General features: G+C 47.7%; 1 protein-coding gene across 1 annotated transcript; it reads left to right on the top strand.

Annotated features, from left to right (window-relative positions):
• The first annotated feature begins 1,373 nt into the window (after window positions 1-1,373).
• LOC135211477 (uncharacterized) lies at window positions 1,374-7,440 on the top strand. Its single transcript, XM_064244783.1, has 8 exons — window positions 1,374-1,501; window positions 3,068-3,188; window positions 3,358-3,607; window positions 3,835-4,339; window positions 4,860-5,066; window positions 5,506-6,116; window positions 6,421-6,603; window positions 7,133-7,440. Exons 1-8 carry the CDS (start codon window positions 1,374-1,376, stop codon window positions 7,438-7,440), a joined length of 2,313 nt encoding a protein of 770 aa, XP_064100853.1.
• The last annotated feature ends 1,727 nt before the right edge of the window (window positions 7,441-9,167 follow it).

Raw genomic sequence — 9,167 nt, 5'->3', positions numbered from 1 at the left:
TTAATTAATGGAATTCTATATAAAACATCAGATGAACCGAATGCTTGTTCACGTTTGTATGTACCTAACACACTAACCAAAAAGAACGTATTAGAAAACTAACACACTCTTACAAGTTGCCAGGACATCCTGGAATAAAGAAAACATGTAGAACAGTCACTAGAAACTATTTTTGGCCCAATTGCAATGAAGATGCTAAAAGATTTGTTGAAAATTGTCATATCTGTAACGTACACAAGGGTAACGTAAATGTAAAAGCCCTCTTGAGAAATATCCATCAGAATTAACTTCGTTTCAAGTAGTTTCAATGGATTTTGGTAGGTCCAGTCCATTTCCAAACACAACTAGAGGTAATCGTCAGATAGTTAGTTATTTTCATAGAATTTCTTGACTAGATTAGTGTTGAGATCATTCCAGTCAGAAACAGAGGAAAGCAAATACTGTGAGCAGAAGCTCTGAAATCTAGGATAATTACTAGACATTCATGCCCTCAAACATTATTATCTGATAATGCAGGAGAATTTACTAGTGACATCTTAAAGAAATTGTGTGAGTATTATGAAATTAACAAGTGTCAGGTTACTGCTTATAAACCAACGCTAATGGAGCAGTTGAAAGAACAAATCGTAAAATAAAGGATGTTTTGAAAACTTTAGTGACTCCACAGACTGAAGATTGGGACTTAATGCTTGAAGACGTACAGTTCACTATTAATAACACTGTAAATGAATCTATTGGGGAAACCCCACACTTTCTGTTATGTGGTTATCAGAAAAGAATGCCAAATACCTTATTAGACGAAGCAACTCCCCACCAAGACATACGTTATAATTACGAAGACTACGTTGCATGGAAAATAAGACGGACTTCGAGGACTATAAAAGGCACAAGGGCTTCGATTGAAGGAGTTTACATCAAAAGTCTAGTAAGTATTACAACCAGAAATCACAGTCCCAGATTTAAAAAACAGGTCAACAAGTATATGATGTTTTGAATCACCAAGTTGAAGGACCAAATGTTAAAGTAAGTCCTAAATTCTAAGGTCCATATAGAGTAATAGAAAGGTTTCAGTTAAATAAATTTAAGCTAATGCATAAATCAACTTTAAATGAAACTGTTGCACATTGGAACCATATTAAAATAGTACATTCTGACATTTAGTCAGAAGGACATTTAAAGGATTTTAAAGTTTAAAGGAGTCAAGTAGTAAGGAAAACAGTAACGTAAATGATTCCCATACTTCATCAGCATTAGTGACTCCGAGATACAATTTAAGGAAAAGATAGGACCAAGTGCAAAACAGGTCAATACATTGTTGTATAAGGTTTACTGCTTAGAATATATTTTGCAGGAAATGGATTTCACTATGGCTCATGGTGAGCGATATCTGCATCTCCCTCTTGCAAATCAAGAAGGGAGCAATTTTAAAAGGTCATGGTCAAGTGAAGATGATACACGACAAAGCGGTTGTAACTATCAACATCACAACAGTCGATAAACAGTAACAGGAACTTACTGAATTAATGAGTAAAATTGAAAGTGTTATGTCTACTAACCAGAACAATTCTATTTTGCTAAAGCTTAGGGAGGATATCAGTCAAGTGTTACCCAAGAGAATTAAGAAAAGATCCCTGTTGCCATTCATTGGCACAGCCTTAAACACTTTGTTTGGTGTTGCTACTGATGGTGATGTAGATAAAGATAGGGCTAGAATAGAAAAATTAGAAATGTGGGCCGCAGAACGAGGTACAATCATGACTAAAGTCATTGATGCAACTAACAAGAACCAAGGTTTGATTATTAAACTATAGGACTTTGTTAACAGTATGGCTCAGAATATTATTACAGGGATAAATGACTTAAACAAGTCACAATATGTGACTCAGTTATTATTTGAAACAGAAACCTTTTTGTTAAATCATAAGGAACTTTTGAATGCAGTAATGTTAGCCGCTAAAAACCTTTTATCACCATACCTCATAAGTCCTAGTGAGTTACACTTTGTAATTGAAAAATGTATGTTAGATCATCACTTCAAACCGCTTGTGAGAGATGTTCTTACTTACTATAGTATCATAAGTGTGAAAAGGGTTTCTGATCACATTGCGTTGATGATACCAGTCAACAATAATGAAGTTAATAACCTGATATCCATTTACCCTTTTCCAATGCTAGTAAAACCAAACACAAGTCAATTGTTTTTGAACCAAGGCATAGTACATTTTGCATTGCAACAAATTCACTTCTGTTGGTGAAACAGTGACAAAGATTTTGATGATTGTATCATGCTTGAAGCCAATGAGTTTTGTTTGTAACATAAACAGTTATTACGAACCAACTTACAAATTGTATTGCATAGATGATTTGATTAATGGCAGGAATGGTGAGGATAACTGTGAGTATATCCCTTACAGTCCTGATTTCAAGGCTCAAATTTTGTATGATGAAATGGTAGTGTTTTCACAGAATCAAGTAACAGCTAAGGTCACTTGTAAAGAATAAAAAAATTCAATCTCAGATAATGTTTAATAACATCAAATCCTTTTGTGACATCTTGTGAAGTAGTTATTTTGAATTATTTGTGCTACAAGCCTACCATTTTTGCTTCTTACACCTTAAATTTATCTAGGCATATCAATCATTTTGATAATGTCAAAGATTTCAAATTGTCCAAACTCGAGTTAGAATCACTTGACAAACTGGAAGCAGCTAATCAATTTTTCCATATGTACAAGACTGACATTTCCCCCATCATATCCATGATAAATATTGTTTTGTTAGTGCTCACCATAGTTGCTTTCATATATATTGTCAGAGTGTTAGTTGTTAACAAGCTCCACACCATTAAGTCTTTACTGAAAAATTTGCCTTCAAGTAACTAATACACTAGCATTATTGTATATATATAACCATTTTTGATTACTTTCTACATTATATTTTTTATGTGAAATCATTTTAATAATTTTAGGCATTGAGGTCACTGCCAGTAGGTAGAGGGGTATTGGTGGCAGCAGTACTTCCAGCAGCCCCCAACTTCCTTCAGTCCACATGCCTTGGATGCTTTCAGAATAGAGTACTTCCAGGAGCCCCCCAACTGCCTTCAGTCCACCAGCCTTGGATGCTTCCAGAATAGTACTTCTAGCAGCCCCCCAACTGCCTTCAGTCCACCAGCCTTGGGTGCTTCCAGAGTAGAGCACTTCCAGCAGCACCCCAACTGTTTTTAGTCCACCAGCCTTGCATGCTTCCAGAGTAGAGTACTCCAGCCCCCCAAGCGGAGCCAGCAAGCCAAAAACCCCCAACTGCTTTCAGTCCACCAGCCTTGCCATGCTTCCAGAATAGCAGTATTTCATTCAGCAGCCCCCAACTGCTTTCATTCCACCAGCCTTGGATGCTTCAGAGTTAAGTACTTCCAGCACCCCCCAACTGCTTCAGTCACCAGCCTTGCATGCTTCCAGAATAGAGTACTTCCAGCCCCCAAGCACCAACTGCTTCAGTCCATCAGCCCCCCTGGATGCTTCACAGAATAGTACTTCTAGCAGCCCCCCAAACTGTCTTCAGTCCACCCAGCCTTGGATGCTTTCCAGAGAAGAGTACTTCCAGGAAAAAAGTGAGAGGAGGAAAACAACCCCCCAACTGCTTAAGTCCACCAGCCTTGCATGCTTCCAGGAATAGAGTACTTCCAGCAGCCCCCCATCTGCTTTCAGTCCACCAGCCTTGGATGCTTCCAAAGTAGAGCACTTCCAGCAGGCCCCCAACTGCTTTCAGTCCACCAGCCATGGATGCTTACAGAGTAGAGTACTTCCAGCAGCCCAATAACTGCTCTCAATCCACCAGCGTTGGATGCTTTCAAGAGTAGAGTCTTCTCCAGCAGCGCCCCAACTGCTTTCAGTCCACCATCCTTGATATTTCCGAGTAGTAGTACTTCCAGCAGCCCCCAACTGCCTTCAGTCCGACCAGCTTCCTATGCTTCCAGAGCACAGTTACAACCAGCAGCCTCCCAACTGCTTTCAGTCCACCAGCCTTGGATGCTTCAGAAGCACAGTACTCCAGCAGCCCCCAACTGCCTTCAGTCCACCAGCCTTGGATGCTTCCGGAGCAGAGTACTTCCAGCAGCCCCCCAACTGCTTTCAGTCCACCAGCCTTGGATGCTTCCAAAGCAGAGATCTTCCAGCAGCCCCCCAACTGCCTTCAGTCCACCAGCCTTGGATGCTTCCAGAGTAGAGTACTTCCAGCAGACCCCCAACTGCTTTCAGTCCACCAGCCATGGATGCTTCCAGATCAGAGTACTTCCAGCAGCCCCACCACTGCCTTCAGTCCACCAGCCTAAGATGCTTCCAGAGTAGAGTACTTCCAGCAGCCCACAACTGCCTTCAGTCCACCAGCCTTGGATGATTCCAGAGTAGAGTACTTCCAGCATCCCCCCAACTGCTTTCAGTCCACCAGCCTTGAATGCTTCCAGAGTAGAGTACTTCCAGAAGCCCCCCAACTGCCTTCAGTCCACCAGTCTTTGATGCTTCCAGAGCAGAGTACTTCCAGCAGCCCCCCAACTGCCTTCAGTCCACCAGCCTTGGATGCTACGAGAATAGAGTACTTCCAGCAGCCCCCCAACTGCCTTCAGTCAACCAGCCTTGGATGCTTCCAGAGTAGATTACTTCCAGCAGCCCCTTAACTGCCTTCAGTCCACCAGCCTTGGATGCCTCCATAGCAGAGTCTTCCAAGCAGGCCCCTAAACTGCTTCATCCACCAGCCTTGGATGCTTTCCACAGTAGAGTACTTCCAGCAGCACAAATGCTTTAAGTCCACGAGCCTTGGAAGCCTCCAGAACAGAGTACTTCCAGCAACCCCCCAACTGCCTTCAGTCCACCAACCTTGGATGCTTCCAGAGTAGAGTACTTCCAGCAGCCCCCAACTGCCTTCAGTCCACCAGCCTTGGATGCTTCCAGAGTAGAGTACTTCCAGCAGCCCCCCACTGTTTCCAGTCCACCAGCCTTAGATGCTTCCACAGTACAGTACTTCCAGCAGCCCCCTAACTGCCTTCAGTCCACCAGCCTTGGATGCTTCCCAGAGTAGAGTACTTCCAACCAACAAAAACTGCTTATTCAGAGTTTCGTCCGCCAGCCTTGGATGCTTCCAGAGTAGAGCACTTCAGCAGGCCCCCAACAGCTTTCAGCCCACAGCCTGGATGTTCCCAGAGAGAGACTCCAGTCAGACCCCAACCTGCTTTCAGTCCACCAGCCTTGGATGCTTCCAGAGTAGAGTACTTCCAGCTAGCGAACCCCCAACTGCTTTCAGTCCACAGCCCTTGGATGCTTCCAGAGTAGAGTTAGCTTCCAGCAGGCCAATCACCAACTGCTTTCAGTCCACCAGCCTTGGATGCTTCCAGAGTAGAGCACTTCCAGCAGGCCCCTAACTGCTTTCAGTCCACCAGCCTTGGATGCTTCAAGAGTAGAGTACTTCCAGCAGCACCCCAACTGCTTGCAGTCCACCAGCCTTGGATATTTCCAGAGTAGAGTACTTCCAGAAGCCCCCAACTGCCTTCAATCCACCATCCTTGTATGCATCCAGAGCAGAGTACTTCCAGCTTCCCCCCAACTGCCTTCAGTCCGCCAGCCTTGGATGCTTCCAAAGCAGAGATCTTCCAGCAGGCCCCCCAACTGCTTTCAGTCCACCAGCCTTGGATGTTTCAAGAGTAGAGTACTTCCAGCAGCACCCCAACTGCTTGCAGTCCACCAGCCTTGGATATTTCCAGAGTAGAGTACTTTCAGCAGCCCCCCAACTGCCTTCAGTCCACCAGCCTTGGATGCTTCCAGAGCAGAGTACTTCCAGCTGCCCCCCAACTGCCTTCAGTCCACCAGCTTTGGATTCTTCAAGAGTAGAGTACTTCCAGCAGACCCCCAACTGCTTTCAGTCCACCAGCCTTGGATGCTTCCAGAACAGAGTCCTTCCAGCAGCCCCCCAACTGCCTTCAGTCCACCACCCTTGGATGCTTCCAGAGCTGAGTACTTCCAGCAGCCCCTTAACTGCTTTCAGTCCACCAGCCTTAGATGCTTCCAGAACAGAGTACTTCCAGCAACCCCCCAACTGCCTTCAGTCCACCAGCCTTGGATGCTTCCAGAGTAGAGTACTTCCAGCAGCCCCCCAACTGCCTTCAGTCCACCAGCCTTGGATGCTTCCAAAGCAGAGTACTTCCAGCTGCCCCCCAACTGCCTTCAGTCCACCAGCCTTGGATGCTTCCAGAGTAGAGTACTTCCAGCAGACCCCCAACTGCTTTCAGTCCACCAGCCTTGGATGCTTCCAGAACAGAGTCCTTCCAGCAGCCCCCCAACTGCCTTCAGTCCACCACCCTTGGATGCTTCCAGAGCCGAATACTTCCAGCAGCCCCCTAACTGCTTTCAGTCCACCAGCCTTGGATGCTTCCAGAACATAGTACTTCCAGCAGCCCCCTAACTGCTTTCAGTCCACAGCCTTTGATGCTTCCAGAGCAGAGTACTTCCAGAAGCCCCCCAACTGCCTTCAGTCCACCAGCCTTGGATGCTTCCAAAGCAGAGATCTTCCAACAGCCCCCCAACTGCCTTCAGTCCACCAGCCTTGGATGCTTCCAGAGTAGAGTACTTCCAGCAGACCCCCAACTGCTTTCAGTCCACCAGCCTTGGATGCTTCCAGATCAGAGTACTTCCAGCAGCCACCCAACTGCCTTCAGTCCACCACCCTTAATTGCTTCTGGAGCTGAGTACTTCCAGCAGCCCCCCAACTGCCTTCATTCCACCAGCCTTGGACGCTTCCCGAGTAGAGTACTGCCAGCAGCCTCCTAACTGCCTTCAGTCCACCAGCCTTGGATGCTTCCTGAGTAGAGTACTTCCAGCAGCCCCCTAACTGCCTTCAGTCCACCAGCCTTGGATGCTTCCCGAGTAGAGTACTTCCAGCAGCCCCATAACTGCCTTCATTCCACCAGCCTTGGATGCTTCCCGAGTAGAGTACTGCCAGCAGCCTCCTAATGCTTCGTCCACCATTCTTGGATGCTTCCCGAGTAGTACTTCCAGCACCCCTGGGAACTGCCTTCAGTTCCACCAGCCTTGGATGCTTCCCGAGTAGAGTACTTCCAGCAGCCCCCTAACTGCCTTCATTCCACCAGCCTTGGATGCTTCCCGAGTAGAGTACTGCCAGCAGCCTCCTAACTGCCTTCAGTCCACCAGCCTTGGATGCTTCGATAGAGTACTTGCCCCTAAGCAGCCACCAGCCACTGATGCATGCCAGCCAGAACTGTGCCTTGGATGCTTCCAGAGTAAAGCCCCCAACTGCCTTCAGTCCACCTGCTTTGGATCTTCCAGAGAAAGTATTCCTCAGCCCCCAACTGCCTTCAGTCCACCAGCCTTGGATGATTCCAGAGCAGAGTTCTTACAGGAGCCCAGCCACTGCCTTCACTCCACCAGCCTTGGATGATTCCAGAGCAGAGTACTTCTGGCAGCCCTCCAACTGCCATCAGTCCACCAGCCATGGATGCTTCCAGATCAGAGTACTTCCAGCAGCCCCCCAACTGCCTTCAGTCCACCGGCCTTGGATGATTTCAGAGCAGAGTACTTCCATTATCCCCCCAACTGCTTTCAGTCCACGAGCCTTGGATGCTTCCAGGGCAGAGTTCTTCCAGCAGCCCCCCAACTGCCTTCAGTCCACCAGCCTTGGATGCTTCCAGAGTAGAGTACTTCCAGCAGCCCCCACAACTGCTTTCAGTCCACCAGCCTTGGATGCTTCCACTGCAGAGTACTTCCAGCAGCCCACCAACTGCCTTCAGTCCACCAGCCTAAGATGCTTCCAGAGTAGAGTACTTCCAGCAGACCCCCAAACGCCTTCAGTCCACCAGCCTTGGATGCTTCCAGAGTAGAGTACTTCCAGCAGCCCCCCCCAACTGCTGGTTTCAGTCCACCAGCCTTGGATATTTCCAGAGTAGAGTACTTCCAGCAGCCCCCAACTGCCTATAGTCCACCACCCTTGTATGCTTCCAGAGCAGAGTACTTCCTGCAGCCCCCCAACTGCCTCCAGTTCACCAGCCTTGCACGCTTCCACAATAGAGTACTTCCAGCAGCCCCCCAACTGCCTTCAGTCCACCACCCTTGGATGCTTCCAGAGTAGAGTTCTTCCAGCAGCCCCCCAACTGCTTTCAGTCCACCAGCCTTGGATGCTTCCAGAGTAGAGTACTTCCAGCAGCCCCCCAACTGCCTTCACTCCAACAGCCTTGGATGCTTCCAGAGTAGAGTACTTTCAGCAGCCCCCAACTGCCTTCAATCCACCAGCCTTGGATGCTTCCAGAGTAGAGTACTTCCAGCAGCCCCCCAACTGCCTTCACTCCAACAGCCTTGGATGCTTCCAGAGTAGAATACTTCCAGCAGCCCCCCAACTGCCTTCAGTCCACCAGCCTTGGATGCTTCCAGAGTAGATTACTTCCAGCAGCCCCCCACTGCCTTCAGTCCACCTGCTTTAGATGCTTCCAGAGTAGAGTACTTCCAGCAGCCCCCTAACTGCCTTCAGTCCACCAGTCTTGGATGCTTCCGCAATAGAGTACTTCCAGCAGCCCCCTAACTGCCTTTAGTCCACCAGCCTTGGATGCTTTCAGAGTAGAATACTTCCAGCAGACCCCCAACTGCCTTCAGTAAACCAGCCTTGGATGCTTCCAGAGTAGATTACTTTCAGCAGCAACGCCTTAGTCAATGCCTTGGAATGCTTCAGAGTAGATTACTTCCAGCAGCCAACTGCCTTCAGTCCACCAGCCTTGGATGCTTCAGAGTAGATTACTCCAGCAGCCACCAACTGCCTTCAGTACACCAGCCTTGGATGCTTCCAGAGTAGAGTTCTTCCAGCAGCCCCCCAACTGCTTTCAGTCCACCAGCCTGGGATGCTTCCAGAGCAGAGTACTTCCAGCAGCCCCCAACTGCCTTCAGTCCACCTGCTTTGGATGCTTCCAGAATAGATTACTTCCAGCAGCCCCCCAACTGCCTTCAGTCCACCAGCCTTGGATGCTTCCAGAGTAGATTACTTCCAGCAGTCCCCCAACTGCCTTTAGTCCACCTGCTTTGGATGCTTCCAGTGTAGATTACTTCCAGCAGCCCCCCAACTGCCTTCAGTCCACCAGCCTTGGATGCTTCCAGAGTAGAGTTCTTCTAGCAGTCCCCCAA

The sequence above is a fragment of the Macrobrachium nipponense genome, chromosome 4, assembly GCF_015104395.2.
Source record: "Macrobrachium nipponense isolate FS-2020 chromosome 4, ASM1510439v2, whole genome shotgun sequence".
Taxonomy (NCBI): domain Eukaryota; kingdom Metazoa; phylum Arthropoda; class Malacostraca; order Decapoda; family Palaemonidae; genus Macrobrachium; species Macrobrachium nipponense.
Note: the sequence above shows the minus strand (reverse complement) of the source record. Positions and strands in the feature narration are given on the sequence as shown.

What these genes read in the sequence shown, in the direction of transcription:
- LOC135211477 (XM_064244783.1), top strand. Translation starts at nt 1,374, where the DNA reads ATGGTGAGCGATATCTGCATCTCCCTCTTGCAAATCAAGAAGGGAGCA. An exon ending in AGAGTACTTCCAGGAAAAAA is followed by an intron (nt 3,608 to 3,834) that starts GTGAGAGGAGGA and finishes TCAATCCACCAG; the next exon opens with CGTTGGATGCTTTCAAGAGT. An exon ending in AGCCTTGGATGCTTCCCAGA is followed by an intron (nt 5,067 to 5,505) that starts GTAGAGTACTTC and finishes GGATATTTCCAG; the next exon opens with AGTAGAGTACTTCCAGAAGC.